The sequence below is a fragment of the Lacerta agilis genome, chromosome 9 (genome assembly GCF_009819535.1).
Source record: "Lacerta agilis isolate rLacAgi1 chromosome 9, rLacAgi1.pri, whole genome shotgun sequence".
Taxonomy (NCBI): Eukaryota; Metazoa; Chordata; class Lepidosauria; order Squamata; family Lacertidae; genus Lacerta; species Lacerta agilis.
In genome coordinates, this window is record NC_046320.1 from 24,712,843 (window position 1) to 24,733,236 (window position 20,394).

The window sequence follows — 20,394 nt, forward strand, 5'->3', positions numbered from 1 at the left end:
TAAGCTATAGCTCAGCAGTATATTGTGTGGCTGCTTGCTGTTTCTGGATTGGGATAGCTTGAACACAGTTAACCACATGCTGGTAACCTCAAAGCTGGATTTCTGCAATGCTCTGTATGTGGAACTAACCTTGTTTGTTTGTTTGTTTGTTTGATTGATTGATTGATTTATATACTGCTCTTCATCTTAAGATCTCGGGACGTTTCACATAAATAAAATACAGGATAAAAACAAGCAAATAATTAAAACAAAGCAGCAAAACAATAAACCCTCCCCCTTCCAACAAACACATTTAAAAGGCTGTAGAATATTAATCAGCCATGTGCTTGGTTGAAGAGGAACGTTTTCACCTGGCATCTAAAATATATATAATGAAGGTGCCGGGCAAACCTTCCTGGGGAGAGCATTCCGCAGATGGGGAGCCCCTACAGAGCAGGCCTGTTCTCATGTTGCCAGCCTCTAGGTCTCACAAGGAGGAGGCACATGAAGGAGGTGATGAACGCAGAGTCTGGGGTGGTTTATATGTAGAGAGGTGGTCCTTGTGGTCCTGAGCCATTTCAGGCTTTATAGTAGGGTTACCAGACGTCCCCAGTTCCTGGGGACAGTCCCAAGATTTGCAAAATCTGTCCCCAGGAAATGTGGCAGCGGCAACCTCAGCAGCCCGGAGCCAGCCTGGTAGCACAGTTGGCTCTGGCTGGCTTCAGGAGCTGCTTGCTGCAGTGGCTCCCGCCATTTTTTCCTTGCCGGAAGTCCCCATATGATGTGTCTTGTGCACAACAAATCATATGGGGACTTCCAGCAAGGAAAAATGGTGGGTGCCACGGCAGCGGGCAGCTCCTGAAGCCAGCCAGAGCCAACTGCGCTACCAGGCTGGCTCCGGGCTGCTGATTGCCGCTGCCACCGCCACTGCCAAAGGGGAACCGGGGACACCCGGTGGTACAGATCTCCTGCCCCCTTCCCCCTTTGTTCTGACTGATAGGGGGAGGCTTGGGAGTTGCAGGCGGGCAGTCATTGCCCAGTTTAAAAAACAAAAACAAAAAACTGCGCATTTATGTTTCACAGGGTGCGAAAGAAGGGATTTGCACCTTGCCTGGCAGAGAAACCGTGTGCCTTGTGCCCCTCCTGGGCAACGGCCACCCGTCTGCAACTCCCAAGCCTCCCCCGATCAGTCAAAACAAAGGGGGAAGGGGGCAGGAGATTGGGGGAGGCTCGGGAGTCACGGGCAGGCAGAGTGCCATTGCCCAGTTTTTTTTAATAAAAAAAAACTCTGCGTTTTTGTTTCACAGGGTGTGAAAAAACGGCTTTGCACCTTTATACAATATGCACGTGTGCTTTGGCCCAGGATCTTTTGCCTCACCATCCCCACTACTGACTCCCTGTTGCTACTCACTTCAAAAAAAGAAAGGGAAAAAAGTGTCCCCGTATTCATTGAGGGGGAAAAATCTGGTAACCATAGGTCAACACTAGTGCTTTGAATTGGGCCCAGAAGCTGATTAGCAGCCAGTGCAGTCAGGCCAGGATCGGTGTAATATGCTCAAACAGTTTTCGCCCAGTGAGCAACATGTTGCAGTAATCCAACCTAGAGTTTACCGGATAATAAACTACAGAAATTAGGCTATCTGTCCCTATCCCTATCTGTCCCGATGGAAGGCACTCTGTGCCACTGAGGCCATCTCAGCCTCAAGCAACAGGAGAGGGTCCAGGAGCATAGGAGCCAACTCCTAGGGGCTGAGGGCCCTTTGGCCCCCGCCCATAAAATATTTGAGGGGCCTGCCCGCAAAAAAGTTTATTGGCATTGCCATTCAAATGGTGTGCATGTGTTGCATCATGTGATCAATTATGCAGCGGGAATGCCGTTTACCTTCCCGCTGGAAGGTAAGCCCTAGGCAAGCCCTAGGCTCTGTGGTTTAGACCACAGCGCTACCCGCATCCCATATGATAACACACCACTATTACCTCGGAGAAAGTGGTTGGGGTGGCCATTTTACAAGGGGGCTGGAAAAACCAGCTGAAATTAACCCACAGTCCTTAGGTTGCTTACATTTGCAGTTTCTTTTAACTGTTGAAGCAGGCAGTTGTCTAGGAAAGCTTGTGCCACAGTAAGCCAATTAGTCCCTGAGGTACAATAGCAGTTTTCCTTGCCCTGCTGCTACAGAACACAACAGCACTGCTTCCCAGCTTTGCTTTGGTGAGCCATATCTAATTAGCACCTCCTTATTCAGCAATATCCTGTTCTGCTGCTTAATTAAGAGTCTCTTGTGGCAGATAATTCTCCGGGCTTCCTGTCTTTCTTTAGAGAAGTACACAAAAGCAGCAGGATCCCCTCCTCACCAGGCATTAACTTGATGCAATGATGCTTTTTCCGAGAGACTTGACTTCTTGCCTTGTGCCTCCTCACCCCTTCCATGCTGAGATGCCTTGTTCCTTTCCCTCCTAGGGTCATGTCCTACACAGCATCCCCACTGCGGCATGCTCTGCTGGGTCACAGAAACATGAGATGACACTTTGAAATACCATAAACATAGGAGGAAAACAAAATACCTGCACGCTGCACCCACATATCTAGATTCTTCTGCAAATACGATGGAATGCTAATGGCAGAGCCGTTTTAGGCTTCTGGTCCTCTTGCACCTTTAGGTGGGTACAGGATGGCCCCTGTTGTTAACTTGTTGGATTGTTACTGTTCAGGCTCTTAAATAGAAAGCATGTTCCCAAGAACAGCCAATGGATGCTTCTTAGATTTCAGCTCTGAAAATATGTCATCTGTGTGCAAGATCACATGAGGACAAGCATCTTAAGTAAAAACTGTTGCTGCTCTTTACTAAAGAAAAGAAAAGCAGCAACAACAACACATTTTCTGCATGTTCCCAAGACGCTTTCTTTTAATAATCTGTTTAAACAAACTAGTAGTTCCCCCCTATTTTTCTTTTTTCTTTTGCATATTGACATAAGCATTCATTTGCTAATTTGCAGGACATTAAACTCCACCACTGAGCCTCCTCTCTCTTTCCCCACCTCCCTACCCAACAGTTCCTGAATACGAGTTAAATGCTTTCGTTCTTAAGGTTGCTTAGACCCTGCATGAGTCCTGGCACACATATGTCCCCACCCACCCCAACCCAGTCTCTATCTTCTATATAAAAGTCAATGTTTTGATCGCCTTAAAGGAAATAATGAGTTAAATGGACCAATATTCTCTCCTTGGCTCTCAAACTGGGCCCTTTCATAAACGCCCCTGAGCACCTGCAGCAGCTAAGTCGTTTACACATACATAAATAAATAAATTAACAATGAATAAATAATTTAATCCTCCCGCCCTCCCCATTTGCACAATGACACCTTGCGGATTTGCTCCAAGTGAGTTTCTTTATTTCTTTATTTCTTTCCCCATTTCTTTTCTTTTTTTCCATTTTCTTTCTTTTTTCTGATAAAGTCCTCTCAGATACTTGCTGACTGTCAGGCTAATTTTATTATTGTTTTCGCTTGATTAGTTCTGTATGACCTGGGTCGCCCTTAAAACCCACATCTCTCGTGGAGGCTCCCCAAAGGCCGCCTTTTTTCCCTTCTACCCCTTCCTCAAAAGGGATGGAAAGTGCCTGCTATTGCTCCAGACAAAAGCTCTGGAAGGTTTTTCAGTTATTAGTCTTCTGAAGCAGCCCCTTCCGCTCACCCAACCGCAAAAAAAACTCATTAGGGGGGCACCTTTATTTTCTGGCTTCTATATGCAATGCATGTAAGGGTTACATATGTCAAGTTTCTCAGGTCTTGGATGAATCTGAACATTCTCCCCTTTAACCCTGCAGGACTCTTTAAGTTGAGCCCACCACAGGGACTCGCTGCATCTTTTCACTTCTACATTGTCTTGGCTCAAGGGCCATGTATCCTTTAAAAATAAACAGGGAAAAACACACACCCAGAAACCAAAACCTAAGATGAACTTGTGCACAACGGCATAGGTATTATAGTGCTGCACAGAAGTGATCTTTGACAGGCGTGCATCAACAAGCAGCAACGGATAAGCAGTGTTACCACAATCTCATAGAAGTTTCTGCCAAAAAGCAAATGAAAACCCACACACCCCACTAAAAGCAACAAAAGAATATTGTTTCAATGTAAAAGCTAACATGAGCACCTGTCCGACATGTGGGCGAAATACTCTCCAAATAAATTTACCCTTTCCAAAATATAGGTAAGTATTTTCATAGAATACTATGAAAATACTAGAAGGGTTCTCTGTGTTAGGCTGCAATCCTAGCCCATTTACCTGGCAGTTAAGACACACTGCACTAAATAAGACTTGACATTGTTAAGTAGACATTGTTAGGGGGACTGTGTTGTTAGTCTGTTGCAGGCAACAGGAAAAATGAGCCTTGTGGCGTTTTTAAAACTGGCATAAACTTTTGAAATGGACTCATGCCTGCAAAAGCGTCTACTTTAATAAGGTGTCCCCCCACCCCCATCTTTACTGTTTTTGCCCCTACAGAAGACTAACACAGCTACCTGGTTGGATTTTTTTCAAAAAAAAACAAAAAACAAAAACTCCCAAACCAACAGAACAGCTTTTCAGCCTTTCTATGAAAACTGCCCATTGTTTTGAAGAGGGTACATGTATTTGGACGGTTGTGCCTTAGTTGTCTATATGCAGGAGTCAACCGCCGCAATGCAGTCCTGGGCATAGCTGTGCAAGTGCTTGTGTGAATTATAATAAATCACTTATTCCCTGCTATGAAAGAACAAGCAAGCCATGTTCAGTGGCAGATTTGGGGCCCTCAAATTTCTGTGACGCTTTGGGCAGCAATAAAATTCAGCTCCCTCCCTGCCTCTTGCGCTGTCCTACATCACTTTTGCAGCGCTGCCGCCCTTTCCCCTCCCCCCCCACGTTGCGCTACCCTAAAACCACCTCTGCCATGAGTAATGAGAATGCTATTGTGTTATATCAAGTGAAGGTGTACCTAGCTCTCTGGGGTTTTGTGCAGCTAGGGACCTGCTTGATGCCATTTCATGACTTGCAACTGGTATTGGACAGCACATGTTTTTGACTGCTGAAAGAATACATTTGGGAGTAAGGGAAGAGTGTGCAAAGCCCTGTGTCCATATTGCATTATTATTATTATTATTATTATTATTATTATTAGTCTTTGAATCTTGCCTGCCACCTTCCCATTGGCTCTTGACTGGTCTCTGTCTCTCACTTCACCCAGTTGCATGGTCCCGGGGCAGTCCAGGCTGAAGAGTCTCTGGGGTTTGTTTGTTCAATAACGCTTGAAAGCACAAGTGACCTCTGTATTAAGAAGGCTGCCGGTCACTGGGTAGACCCATGCTGACTGTAAGGCTCCTCCAGCAGTTAAGGCAAATTCAAGGAGACTGAGGCCTGGTCCTAGCAAGCAGCTTTGTTCCTTACTCCCATGGGCAGAGAGAACCTTTGATTTCATGGGGATGATTATTTTTATTCTTGCCCAATCAAGGATGAAGCCCAAGGAACAAGAGATTGTCCCTTTCAGAGGCACAACAATGGATCACCTCCAGCCCAAACCACTGGGAAGTTTTCTCTGTGTTTTGTTGAGGGCTCCTGGAAACCAGCACTATACAACTTACTTAAAAGGAGAGCGCATGAGAAGGGGAGGCGGCATGAATCGACACATTGTGGGAAGACAAGATGGGAGGGAGACACGCTGAACTCTTAGCTCTGCCTCCAGATACTTCTCGGGCCAAGACTAACATTATTGTCCTTAATGGAAGGAAATTGAAACTGCTTCCAAAGTAATTCTCGGTCTTTATCGCAGAAGGCAGAAATGAGCAGAGGCATTTCAGGGCTACAGATGGATACAGGAGGTTCAGAGAGTCAAGGAAATATCTGTGTGTGTGTGTGTGTGTGTGTGTGTGGTGTGAAACAAGGGGACAAGACTTTTATCCCAAAGCCATTGTAAATCTAAAGCAGGGTTTATCCTCCTCTGTGAAATGAAAATTGGGGCAGGGGGTGTTGAGATCAAGAACAACATTTGAGCCACAAAGACTGTCATGGGCCACTGCAAGTTTGCAGAATTCTATGTAAATGACCTAAGTTTTGAATGTGGTGGCCTTGTGCTAATCCCAGAGAGAATATCTACTTAGCAAAAGAAAGTGAGGGAGGGCGGTGTGGTGGTTTTTGTCTAATTTGGTTAACAGTGGCCAAAAGTTGAATAAATTAATAATAATTTATATTTCCAGGGTAACACAATCTCTGTAATGCTTCTGTGCTGCAGGAGTTTCTGAATGGCTTGCGCCAGGAGAGAGAGAAAGAAATAGTAAAAAGTTTTTCTTCTTCTTCTTTCTCTCTCCATATTCTATCTCAAGGGATGAAGAAAATGAGTGTAAGACATGTTTTCCAATAATGGGCGCCAGCCACTCAATTTCTGCCGCTTCTATATTATTCCTGTGGACATTTAACAAGCGCTAATTTCCTACAGCACTCATTTGGATTTGGAGCCACAAGTGTGTCTTGACAAAACAGACAGTTATTTCTTCCCTGTCCTCAAATTGTCCACCAATATGACCTCTTTTAAGTCAATCTGTCACACCCGGTTTTTCTGTGTTTACAGTTTAAATGGAAGAAATACACTATGCTTTATACTCATTGTAATGAGGATCTTTTTGTCTGTCTCAGGATAATGGAGCTGATGGCTCACAAATTGTGGGTCAGCCTCTTCCATGACCTTAGTAAACAATCCAGCTCAGATCTCCCTAAAGCCTGCAGAATGAAATGGAATAAGTTAATTTACCTTCCGTCAACTGATCCGGAAGCCCAAAACACACTGAACAATGTAAAATACTGATTGGCACACACGTAGGGAAATATTTCCCCCCATAGCACATAAATGAATGCTCCCTGGTCTAGAACACAGCAAAGGTAAATGCAACCTGAAGTAATAATAGGATATTAAAATACAGGATTTTTTTTTGGGGGGGGGAGAACTACACTGCAGCGTGATTGTTGTTGTTCAGTTGTTCAGTCGTGTCCGACTCTTCGTGACCCAATGCACCAGAGCACGCCAGGCACGCCTATCCTTCACTGCCTCTCGCAGTTTGGCCAAACTCATGTTAGTAGTTTCGAGAACACAGCGTGATTAATACACCTGAATTCAGAAAGTAACTTTTAGAATCATTGGATTTCCAAAACCTTTACTTTTTGTTAGTTTGACAAATTTTATATCATTTTTTAAACTAACAACATTTTTCTGGTGTTAACTCTTTTGAAGTTTTAGTCAATGACACTGCTGTGAACTGCTGAAAATGAAGTCTGTTTGTCCTTTACATGGTTTTAAGATCAGCTCAAATATCTGTTTATACATAAAAATGCAAAAATACTGTATGATGACATTACTCCAATATGGCATGGAGGATTTTTCCCCCCATGGGGGAGGTATGTTAATGCAGTTTAAAAATAAATAGTTTATATGGAAAGAGAGAAACAGCGCAGATCTAGCATCAGGTGCCATATGCAAGCCAAACAGTGCTGGATTACCAAATAGGCAGAGTTTTAGGGGCCCCACGACAACAGATCAACATAGTATTGATTTGATATTGAGAAAAAAAAAACCTAAAATGTATTGGGAGGTAAGGTAATTTGCAAGCCTAAAGGACAGAGAATGACCTGGGAGACTAGTTCCCTCACTGCGGGAAGCCAAGTTACAAGGAACCAGGCAGAGGGCCTTATCGGTAGTGGCACCCACCCTGTGGAATGCCCTCCCACCAAATGTCAAAGAGAACAACAACTACCAGACTTTTAGAAGACATCTGAAGGCAGCCCTGTTTAGGGACGCTTTTAATGTTTGATGGATTACTGTACGTATTCTAATATTTTGTTGAAGCCACCCAGAGTGGCTGTTTCCCTCAGGGCGGGCAGCAGCTGGAGGCGGGCAAGGGCGGCGCTGCTGGTGGGGCTGGAGGGCGGCTTCTCTGGCAGGGAGGAGGCTCTGGGTGCAGCGCGGCGTGGCGGAGGTGGACAAGGGCGGTGAGCTGATGCCGGGAGGCACCACGTCCACCCTCCGCCTCTTCCCTGGCACCCTCCAGAACGTGGCACCATGTTTCCCCGCGCCACCAGCCTCTATGGCTAAGACGCCCCTGCTGCCTATGTAGCTCAGCAAGATTTTGTTACCATTGTTCTGAACAATTATAAAACCAAACTGTCAAAAGCCCTGGCAGTAAGTATTTTTCTTCCTTATTTGCTTTGTGTTTTACACTCCCTTTTTGGTTTTCATTTTATATATGGTAACATTCCATTCAGCCTGCAAAAGGTGATTGGGAAAGGGCATGGGGATTTGTCTTTCGGGATTTGAGTACTTCTTTGTCTTTTTTATTATTAAAAAAAAAACTTATTATCCTCATTATGTAAGACTTCACCTTACTGTACAATGTAAAATTGGAGCCTTTCAATTTCCCTACAGGGCTTCCTTGCATGTTTTGCATAAAGACAGGAAGTGTACGATCTGAAAGCAAGTTAAAATCTCACTTCTTGCAGCCTCAGTGCATTTCTGTTGAATTGTAGCATTACTTGGTTGAAATGCATATATAAACAGAAGCACAAACTATCCTGGAAAGAGCTCTCTCACCTCAAGTAGGCTTAGTCATTATTTTCTTTATGGATTCACTGAGTCGTTGTGCTTTGTTTTGTTTATTTAAATACCGGTATGTATACTCTGCTTATATTGTCCATTGAAAACCAACTCCATACAATATAAAAATATGAAATGCAGTATAACTAAACAATAAACCAGAAATAAACCAGAATAGAAAGTAAAGTACAGAAATAGAATATTCAAAAGATTTTTTTAAACCAACAAGAATTTTAAAATACAGTAATAAACAAATGCTGGGATAATCCGGGCTGAAATCCCTCTACTAGGAAATCATCAGACATCTTTGGACATAATTATAACCAACCCTAAGTTCCCCATCTGCAATTAATAGTCACTTAAATCAAATGTGGATGAATAAAAATTAACAATGCAACTTTGTATGTTTGCTCAGAAGTATGTTAATCTACAGCTATCGGAATGAGAGCAATTGCTCCAGAGTCAGTGGGTTCTGTTTTTGATCCTCCACTAGAACCAGATCAAGTAACATGACTGAATCTAGCATGTTAAGATGTGGAAGTCACATCAGGAATCATCTGAGGGTGACCGAATCATGTAATTGGTCATCACTGCCCAGCTTCCCAAAGTGTATTGAATTACGCAGCAAACACCCAGGTCTCGTTCAGACACTTGTCGTCTTCCATGAGATCACTGTTGGGGTGTGTGTGTGTGTGTGTGTGTGTGTGTGTAATTCAATTAGGATGACATGGAAACTCTAGCTGTTTGAACTTTGCATGAGGTTGGGGGGCTGGACACACACACAGCCATTGTGGTATGTGCAGTATTGTAGATCTTTTACCTGCTTCTGCAGTCACACAGGTTATATGACTGCTGCATGTTGATCACCCACGTGTGAACATCTTCCCCACACAAGCATTGGGACATGACCATAGTTCAATGGTAGAGTATATATGTTTTGCAGGTAGAAGGTCGAAGGACTTCTGGATGGACCAATGGTCTGATTCAGTATAAGGCAGCTTGAAGAAATGTTCCAGCAGTGGGCCCCAGGTGGACCTGGAGTCCAGCCGGTACCTAGTGCATTCCCATGTGCAACGGTGTGAGGCCTCCATGGGTGCCTTAATGGGGCAGTAGTAAAACAGCTCCATGTTGAGATGTACAATGATCCATTCAACAGCCCCCTTTCTCTGTCATGGATGCTTTAGCTGAGATTCCTGCATTACTTGGGGTCCCTTCCAACTCTACAATTCTGTGATTTTATGATTCCATGACATGCTAATATGATTGTGTGAATTGGCTCCAGAGCCCTTGAGATTAAATCCTATAAGGTTTGCTTCCAAGGAAGCATGGAGATCTCAAGGCCAGGTTGCAACAACAAACAACACCATACCTGTATATGCGCAAGGGTATTCCCATCCCTCATCAAAGGACACATCTGCTTAAGTTAAAGTCTTGTTCCTATCAAACCAATAGCATAATAACCTACTGGTTTTCTTGCCGTACGATACCATCCTTAGCCATTTGGCACAGGCATCTTTCCCACCGCTTAAATACAGTTTCCATTCCCCTTAGCTGTGTTTGTTTCTTCTTAAAATGCTTTCTTTAAAAAGGTAAAACAAAACAAACCTATTGTGCACCTAACCTTTCTCCATTTGTGCCCAAATCAGAGCAAACATTTAGAAGAACAGGCTGGCAGAAGGATGAATAAATAAACACAGAAAACATATCTCAGGCTGAACCTTTTTCCAGAAGTATATCTTTATTTCACTCCACCGTTAATTTCATATCTATTTACAGTTGTGAAAGGAAGCCAGATAATTTATTCTCTTGAAATAATATAAATAGGTAATATGTGCAGGTGAGCTCGGCACTGCCTGGCCTCAGAAGGCATTTTGGGCCTTTAGGAACTGCAAGACACAGAGAAAGTCAATGGCATGGCAACACTGGGAAGGCAAAAGCCATACACTTCTCTCTCTCTCTGGCAGCTCTTTAAGACACAGGGACCCTTTTTGGACAACCAGCTGGCAATGCCAGACGTGGGCTATAGCACCGATGGATGCTGGCCAGAAGGCAGGCTGAATGTGTTGGGGTGGGAATGGCCAATTAGGTTGAGGTAATGGCGGTCAAGACCTTGCACGGATGACAAGAAAGTGCTGCGCTGCTGCCCATGGCCAGTGAGGGGCACAGGAGCATTGGGGAGGTAAGGGATAGTGGGGCTCCTAGCGGAGCTGTGCCAGGAGAAGGGGCCGTGCCCAGATCCCTGCTGGAACACAGGGTCATTGGGGCTGTGGCCCAAGCAGTCTGGAGCTGGTGGGAGCTGATAGGAGAAGTCTGGCTCTGGGTGAGATCCCAGTGAGGAAAAGATGGGTTCGGTGACAAAGCGAGCTTTGGACTGCAGGAAAGCCAGGATCCGGGCATACTTGGTGTCCTTGGTCTCCATTCTCTCCACTGTGGTCAGGTAGTGAACTAGGTTCTTCATGCACTCATGGTAGCCATAGTGAAAGTAGTTAGCAAATTCGGCTAGAAGCTCTGTTGGAAAGAAAGAAAAATTGGGTTAAAGCAGTGGTTCCCAACCTTTTTATTTTTTTTTTGGCCATGCCCCACCTAAGCATCTCTAAAATCCTAACCCCCCCCCCCCCCCGTGACATATAGTAGTCTACTTATTATTCAAAAAGTGAACTCCCATTCACATGGAGGAAGCCTAAAAGGCCATTAACTATTAATAACTCATTCTTGAACTGCCCCCCTTAAAAATCAAATTTCCCTCTGTGGGGTGTGTGGTTGGGAACCATGGGGTTAGATCTTGCCTACATGGGGCGGGAAGCAACTCGAACACCCCACCCTACAATCAACACCCTGTTTTTCCTGCCTATTGCAGCAAATAAATGGGAACCTGTTTTACCTAATTTAGTAAGTAGAGTTTGGAAAGTAATGCTTCCCAAGTGGGGGGGGGGGTCCCTCAGTGGAGTGACCAAGTAAAAAAGTAGGACAAGGCTCCTGCACCTTTGCAAGCATTCACCTGTATCTTCTTCACCTGACCATTTTACACATGGGAAAAGGTGCATTGGTTAACAAGGGCACCCTGTGGAAGGCAATGCAACATGACAAAGGATGCTTCAAGAATGTTGCTGTTTTCGGATAGGTTTCAGCCACATACTGGCAAATTAAAGTTGCACAATTAGAGTGGGTTTGGTGCTCTTGTGCAACAAAGGGCTCATCCACACTTACATTTGTGTCATGATTTCCAGACAAGAGGTTTTCCTTTTGTCCTGCCACTTCCCCTGGGAAAACCTGTGGTTTACTACTGCATCAGAACAAACATCAAATGGGTTTTCTCCAGATTTATGTATGTTCTGATTCAGCAGTAAACTGGGTTTTCCAGGGGAAGGCAGAGGGACAGAAGAAAACCTCTCAGACCCATGCGGCAAATGGAATAAATTGCAGGACAAAAGGGAGTGTGGATGAGCTCACTCCCTACCCCTGTGATGGGAAAACACACTGGAAAGTGTGAGATATATACACCCATTTGAGTATATGTTCACAGCATATACATCTGCTGAGTATTAATGCTTCATGTAGCTGAAGAAGTGGGCTGTTGGTCACAGAAGATTGTGCCATAATAAATGCATTATTTGTTCATTATTCTACATCTCACAAGTCTGTAAAATCCTTCCTTATCAGGGAATGAAGTTATCTTGCTTGATCAAATCAAATGTTGTTTGAGTCCTGCACTCTTGTCTCCAAAACCACCCACCCAGGCTTGGAAAGCTCAAACCAATGCATAAGCTACTGTAATGTACTGTCTCTAATCACAGAGAGCTCAACCTTCCATTAATTTGCTTACTCCTTGGGAGGGGGGGCGGGAGTTTAATTCATGTAAAGGATTGTTTATTTATGTTCCATGCAATCCATTCACTGTGAGGTAGAATCAATGATTCCCAAATCACATACTGAAAACTGAGGCTACCACCCCACACCCATTTATCTGGGAGCAGGCCCCATTGTATTCAATGGGACTTACTTAGGAGAAGATTTATAGAGGATTGCACTGGGGGTCTGAGTCTAAGAGCTAGTGGGTTGCCCTCGGCGATATAAGCCCTGGACCACTAATCTGTGTCCAAAATCCCTCCCAGTGTCCCCAGCTGGGATTTCTTTTCCTCTCCATCCGTGTCGCCAGGATCCCCCAATTTCACTAGTGGGATTTCCTACAGCAAAGTGTGATCCATTCCCAAGACTTCTCAGAACTCAGCCAGCAGTTCCCGGCCAAGGGTCTTCTCCCTGCGCGCCTGCGTGGCCAGAAACGCACAGCCACGGAAGAAGAGCGCGCCTACCCTTTTCTCTCCCCCGAGGGAAATCTGCAGAGTGAAGGGCCCGCAGGTACTGGACGGTCATCTCCAGGATCTCCGCTTTCTCCAGCTTGCCGGAACTCTGAAATGCACAAAGGCAGACAGGACTTCAGGGAGTTGTTTTCCACCCCCGTGCACTTTGAGCTTTGAATCCAGCAGTGTGAGTTAACGTAACGACAAAAAGGCTTGCAAATGAGCAGGAATAAGCCACACTTGTTTCATTCACAAAGCTATGATCACGATCCCCTTATATTGCAAAATGCCACATACACCCCCCTCTCCACGCAAAAACAGCAGCAGCAGCAGCCACTCCTAAGTAACCCCACGTACGCAAATTGCTTCCCCTCTCGGCCGAAGTGACGCAAAACGCAACTTTGGGATGCGCACCTGTTTTGCCAAAGCCATTGGCACCGTCTTCCCGAGTTCGTTCAGACAGCGGTTGATCCGGTCCCTTCTCCTTTTCTCGATCACTTTATGGGAGACCGGGATCCTCTGGAAAATGCATGAGAACGACAGGCTAGACACACGTGTGGTACGGCAAGATGGAAGGGAGCATCGCATCAGAACGCGAAGTTGCTCCATCACCATTAATTTTTCTTGACGTCTCCAGACACTTCTGTGCCCTTCAACAACCTACTTCTGTACAGCTTGGAACAGCCCTTTAAGAGCCAGGCACTTGTGAGCTCCTCCTATCCAACTCTCCAAGCCTTTGACATACTGGAGACAAAAAAGAAACAAAAACCTCCCCAAAACTTAGCAATACAGCATCCCTACAGCTGGAGACGATAATGGGCCCATCATCCGCTGGTGGTACCATAATCCTAAGAAGGCAAACTGGGGTGGGGGACAGCAAAGCTTCAAAACTGGAAACTTTCGTACCAGATTTGAAACGTCCAGATATATGAAGCGCCAAATACTGCAAGGTTCCTACATCTCAGCAGTTTCGAGACTTTGCCTCTTTCTTTCTGTTTCCTGAGTTCTGGTACTGCCCCCCCCACCCCATCCCACACATAACCACAAGCCTCAAAACCGATGTCTAAGCCTGTGCAGCTAAGCGCCACCAGTTCCTTGAGGAAAGGTCGAGCTTGGTGGCAGTGCGCAGGGCACCTTCCCTTCTCCAACTCACTTTCCGTTCCTTCAGTTTGGAGGCCATCGTGACAAGAAGCCGCTGCTGGGGGAGAAGCTCGCAGAAGGCACCCGATGTCCTCCTTCAAGTGGCCCAGGTGGATTGCAGAGCCCTAACTTCCAAGGGGCGGTTTATAAAGCGAGATCATTTCTGAGGGAGGGGGGGGGACATATTCATGGCCTGCCTGATTCCCCAGGATTAGGGAAAGCAGCATTAGGAGGAGGAGGAGGAGGCATGCATTAAAGATCAGTTTTTTAAAATGTGTGTATGTTCGGGTCTTCCCCCACCCCCCAGTATAAAGGGCGTGTAAGGGTGGGGTGGGGGGGACGTCAGATCAGCTTTGTCACTCCACGTGGCCCTTCAAAGGACACGTGATCGGCCCCAGAAGGGCATTTGCATGGCAACGACCCGCGCAGGGCTGAGGGAGCAGCGAGCTGAGCGCAGTGGCGCGCCTGCAGGCTGCGAAACACTGGCCGTCTTCTTTCACTGGGCCGCCAAGCGCCTGGTCGGTCTCTCACACGACGGCCGCCTGTTTACAAATCCCAGGCACCCCACACTCTCCCCCCCAGCCCAACACACACATGCACACACCCTGCCGCCCCCTCCTTCCCTGTCCAAGCGCTGACTGCATTTTAAAGCCTGTCCAGAGTCATTAAAGTAATTAAGTAAGCCCTTAATAGGCTGTTCCGCCCAGTTCAAGGAAGAGCCCTTGGAGACGGAGTGGGCCCGTTTGTTCTCAGGCTTTTCTCACACGACTTGGTGACACGTCCATCTTTATGAGAGATGGCAGCCAGGCCTTTTTGTTTCTCCCGCTTTATGTGGCAGGGACACCCCGGCAGGTGTGGGGACTGGAGGCTGGCACGAGATTCTCTCTCTCCCCCCCCCCCGTCCTTTAAATTTTTTCCCCTCCCCTCTGCAGACCTTAGGAGCCTCCCGCAAACCTTTGGCACACGACGGTCGTTTCTGTAGTATGTGTGTGTGTGTGTGTCTCGAGGTTGTTATTTTCCCCCTCCTTGCCGCTTTGGAGAGGCTCAATTTGTAGCCTATTATCCTATAGGAAAATATCCCATTGAAAAGTGTGAATGGTTTCATTGGGCCTAAATCTTAATAATGCGGGTCAAAGAAAAGAGGGGCAAAATAAAGAGGGGATCGCAGCTGGTCTGAGAGTGCATTATGTGGTGTCACCTGCGAGAAGGGTCGCCTACAGACCCCCTATTCATTTGCCTAATTTTGGTCAATTTAACAAACTTCAGGAGAAATTATTGTGGCATTGTTAGGGAGGGTAAAGCTTTCTGATCGAATTAACAGCATGTTTTGATCCGGTAAATGTCATTAGAAAGAAAGAAACAATCGCGTTTAAAGGGGCTGGGAGTGAAATGCGCCAAGTGGAGACGCCAAAGCGCAACGCTCACAAAGGGAGCAAGTAACTGCCACAGGGAACTTTTGTACACGCACATTGCTGAAGTTTTTACACAAAAAGGCATTATTTCATACTTGAATACGTCTAATCCAACAATTGTCTATTTTCTGCAAACATATTTTCACAGCATTGTTAACTTTTTTCCTAGGGCCTCTGTTCTGGCAGCCGCGCTTCTCGCCTTGAGAGCGCAAAGGGCTGTCTTTTTGGGGGGCAACAAGTTTGTCCGAGGGGGGGTGCGGAGAGGGAATAATAGAGCTTGGGGAAGTTGCATGCTTTCTTTTGAAAGGCATGAAGAGGAAAATATCGAAAACACACAAACAGGAACTTGAGGAAATTAGCTAAAAAGGGGGTGTATCCTTTCCTCTCCAAAGCTTCGGAGCGCATTTTCGTGCCTCTTTCAACTTTCATTGGCACCTTCTTATTTAGTTGTATAGGGACACCCCCGCCCCTCAAACAAGCCCAATTTACACATCGACTAAATGAATAACAAATTCAACTCAGAATGTGACTATAGTTTGCACGTCCAAATAAAAACATCACCTAGACTTTGGAGATGTGTGCCAGTGTATCCAAACTTTAATCCGTTCCATCGTGGAAACGGTGTATTCTCCAGAGCAATATTATGAACGTGTTAAAAAAGAGAGAGAGTCAGAAATATAGTTTCAGAGAGACGTTCTGCAAACTGTTTTTAAAAATAGGTTACTGTTCTCCTCCCTGATTTTTATTATTTTATTTTTAGATGAAGGAAATGGTGCCATTTAATATCTCCTAGAGCTGTAGTTTTGGTTTGCTTTTGGTTATTTTGTATTTCTTTTTTTGATTGCTGCAAAATGCAAATTCAAATTCTTGTCTGTTTAAAGAGCCCTCGCTTCTTGATGCTTTGTCTGTAACCTGTTTTGTCTGCAACCTGATGGGTGACTAAACAAACCCCTACAAAATGTTATCCAAAACTGTGCGTGTCTTGCACGGTTCAGTCTGGGGAAGGGGAGAGACGCTCCTGATTGTTGTTCTGTTTGCAAGATACACTCTTTCAGAAGGCTTGTAGGTTTCAGTATATTCAATTCTGCACAATGGGATTAGAAACTAACCGTTATCATCCAAATTAACTAAACTGTGAATAGTAAATGTGGGAGCTTTATTTCTCTCCCTCTCTCTCCAGCCAGTGGAGATGGAGTTGATCCTCTTACTGTCTGTGTTAACCGCCAGCTGCAGGCACCTGCAAGGCAACCCCCCCCCCTTTTTTAACACCACTCAACTTGTTTATTTGCTTCTTTTTCCCTGCCGGAGAATTGTGTCTCGGTCAGGACAGGCTTGGATGAGGTGCAGGTTCAGGCTAACAATGGAAGCTAGAAAGGACACATGCAAAGTGGATATGACAGGGGTGATGGAGCTGGAGTGCTGGAAACGTTATGGCATATTAAGGGGAGATGTTTGCTTTTACTTCTGATTTCTAACGTTACATCTCTCTGCTCAGACTAACAATGAGGGCCCCAGACAGACATTATGAGCTGCTTTGGAAAGCTGTTGACACATTTCCAGTTGGAGACTTCCAGAAGTATAACAGCATTTATCGTTTAACTCTCCAGAAAAACACAAAAAACCACCACACCACTCTTTTATTCATCATAAACAGTAGAGTGCACATGTTTCATACATTTAGAAATGGGTACTCCCTATGGCCATGATTTCATTTAAATACATACATAGAAAAAGCTCCGTTGGTTTGTGATTTATTTTTAAGCACTTTCTCCAGCAATGAGGATTCAACATAGACATAAATATGGAAAACGCTCTTGTTTTTCTTTACACACACACACACACACAAGAACAAGAAACAAGGCAGTTGAATGCAAAGCATTCTTTCCATTCATTTATTTAAAGGTTGCAGTCCTCTGTGTATTTTACTTGGGAGCAATCTCCATTGAAAAGAATGGGACTTACTGTGTAAACACGCAAAGGATTGGAATGAATCCCTCACGCTAGCACACACACCTGTTAAAGCGCTGCCGCAATTTTTCACAGAATACCATACAGCTATTAATATATAATATTAATTATTTCTTAATTATGTGGTAATTGCATACATTAATGTTCCTAATGCATATGATATAGATTATAGAAACATGACATAAACACCTAAAAGCACTGACACCTACATTTGAGCACAGTTGACATACTTGGAAGACCCCCCTCCCCCCCCCCAGTTCAAAACCTTATTCAGAAATTATGCTGTAACCTGCATTTGTTTTAAAAGGCTAATATCTGGCAAGAGACATACCACCCAAATGCAAGAAGAGGTTCTTGTTTTTACTTCGGCATTGCCTCTCTGCTCAATCCTTCTTCCAATGGTAGCCATTTGCTTCATTTAAAGAAGGATCTTTGATGACGGGGATAAAGTTATAGAGAGTCATTCACAGGCATAAATGCAAAATGGGGCTGGCAGTGAAACAATAATTTCAAATGGTTTTGGATCTTTGTTGAGCTTCGCACACCCTGATTTCAGGGCCAATCCAACTGTTTTTGTTTTGTGCTGTCATGGAAAGAAATTGAACTGAGGTTCTAACACCCAAATCCTAGAAATTTTTACCAGGAAGTAAGTCCTACTGTAATTAATATGTTGCTAATGTAGAGGCAGTGTTGTGCAGTGGTTAGAGTGCTGAACTCTGGGAGAGCAGAGTTCAAATTCCTACTTGGCCATGACACTGGGGTGACCTTGGGTTAGTAACTGTCCCTCAGCCTAGCCTACTCCACAAGGTTGTTGTGAGGGAAAATGGGGGAACGGTTGCATGGAAAAATAATTGTAATCATGGTAAAATATAAAAATGGAGCTTATTCCCACAAAAATGTGTAAAGGATTGCAACCTAATACATTGCCTCTTTTGTTGTGTATGTGTATATGTATATGTAGTTATATAAGTTAACTGTAACAATATTTAAAATGTAAATTTAGAAAGAAATTATATCTGACCTTGGATGTATAACGTTTTACCTTTATATGCTAGAGGTCTTGTATACAGAAATTAATAATAATAATAATAATAATAATAATAATAATAATACAGTAGTATATTCCTATTAATAGTAAATTCCTATTAAATTGTGTTCCACTATCTTTTCTGCTTTTGTCCTGTGGAGTGTGCAGCTCAGAGTCTTGAAAATCTGATCACTAGCTATGTGACAAAACATGCTAGGTGTACTGAAAATCTCAGGTTCAGACTACATAATAATCTCAAATTACTCTAGCAACATGGCTGGGGAAAATCTCTGCCTAAGACCCCGAGGAGCCACTGACACCCAAGGCTAAGAGTGCCAGGCTGGGTAGACTATGGGAAAAGCAGCATTGGCTCAAAGCCAGTATAAAGCAGCTCCTTGCATTATGCAATGCACATCCAGGGGTGCAACCAATGTAACCCCCAGTTGCAGTGCCCCTTTCAGAACAGGGAATGGGGAGCCTGTGGCCTTCCAGATGTTTGGGATTACATCAGCCCCAGTCAGATTTGCCAATGGACATCTGCAGGGCCACAGGCTCCTCATTCCTGACTTATAAGGTGATGTACATCCCCTTCATTGTGGCCTGCCATTAGTTGTGCACAACACACTTATCCAGCTCTGAGCTGCTGCTGCTTTCTCTAGATCAGGCATAGGCAACCTTCGGCTCTCCAGATGTTTTGGCCTACAACTCCCATGATCCCTAGCTAACAGGACCAGTGGTCAGGGATGATGGGAATTGTAGTCCGAAACATCTGGAGAGCCGAAGGTTGCTGACCCCTGCTCTAGATAGTCTACACCTGCCTTAAGACAGCCTGGTTCTCTCCAGATGCTTTGGACTACAACTCCCATCAGCTCCAACCAGCATGATGGGAACTGTAATCTATAACATCTAGAGGTTGGCAAAAGATAGCCTACATTCTGGGTTGGAAGGGCACCCTGAGGATCATCTAGTCCAACCCCCTGCAATGTAGGGATATGCAGCTGTTCTATTCTGGGATTGAATCTGCAACCTTGGTGTTATCAGCACCATGCGCTATCCAACTGAGCTATCCAGGCTGGTGAAGGTCTTTGTAACATACAGTTCCTAAGCTGTGCAATGATACTGGCAATGTGGGATCTTTGCTTTTCATGGATCCTTTTATATCATTGGCAGTAGCAGATGGTGGGTCAGAACTGCACTTTTTGTGCATGCTCATTTAGTTCTTGAATCAGAGAAGCCAGTACTGTACTAACTGTGGGATCCTATACATGCTTGCTCAGACGCAGGGCCCATTGAGTGCCAATGAGATGCACTCTCCAGTTGGCAGGAGCTGGGACAGAGCAATGGGAGCCCACCCCGTTGCAGGGATTCAAACTGCCAACCTTATGATCTGCAAGCCCAAGAGGCTCAGTGGTTTAGACCACAGCGCCGCAACCCCATAGTTGCCTTTGACTGGACTTAACCATCCAGGGGTCCTTTACCTTTACTCTCCAGTAAGTGGATATTTTATTTCTGGAGAATTCTGCAATCTCAATCCAGAATCTGCTGCAGTCTTCCCACCTCCCACACCTCTGCCTGGGACCTTTGTAAGGATGAGCTGCTGCCTGGGAGGCACTGCTGCAGGAAGAGACTGTGCTGAGCGACCAAGGGGGAAGCTTTTCCACCTGCCTTGTCCCCATCAACATCACCTTTGTAAAGAGGAGCTGCCCCCTAAGGATTTACCCCTGCTCTCCCTGATCACTTTTTGGGGGCTGCCGTTTTCCATTTGGGCAAAGGATCATGAATATATTTTGCTTTTGGTCTTTTCTGAAATTTTAAGATTTTGCTGTCTAACTTTTTGGTGCAAGTTATACTTTTTAAATTTATTTTTTGGTTGAGTTTTGTATTTGGGAATTATCGCCTTGGGTTTTTTTGGGGGGGTTGAAAGGCAGCATAGAAATAAACTTTAACTATAGCACTAA

General features: G+C 44.9%; 1 protein-coding gene across 1 annotated transcript; it reads right to left on the bottom strand.

The window, feature by feature from the left end:
* Nucleotides 1–10,298: 10,298 nt before the first annotated feature.
* HELT (helt bHLH transcription factor) lies at nucleotides 10,299–14,309 on the bottom strand. Its single transcript, XM_033160196.1, has 4 exons — nucleotides 14,043–14,309; nucleotides 13,304–13,408; nucleotides 12,902–12,998; nucleotides 10,299–11,099 (listed from the first exon to the last, which is right to left on the bottom strand). The coding sequence occupies exons 1-4, from the start codon at nucleotides 14,067–14,069 to the stop codon at nucleotides 10,612–10,614; spliced, it is 717 nt and encodes a 238-aa protein (XP_033016087.1). The 5' UTR covers nucleotides 14,070–14,309; the 3' UTR covers nucleotides 10,299–10,611.
* Nucleotides 14,310–20,394: the final 6,085 nt, after the last annotated feature.

Bases quoted from the DNA above. Each gene is read 5' to 3' on its own strand.
- HELT (XM_033160196.1), bottom strand. From the start codon at position 14,069: ATGGCCTCCAAACTGAAGGAACGGAAA. The intron at 12,999-13,303 runs GTGCGCATCCCA...TGTGCATTTCAG, and splicing joins CAATGGCTTTGGCAAAACAG to AGTTCCGGCAAGCTGGAGAA. The intron at 11,100-12,901 runs GTAGGCGCGCTC...TCTTTCCAACAG, and splicing joins CCCTCGGGGGAGAGAAAAGG to AGCTTCTAGCCGAATTTGCT.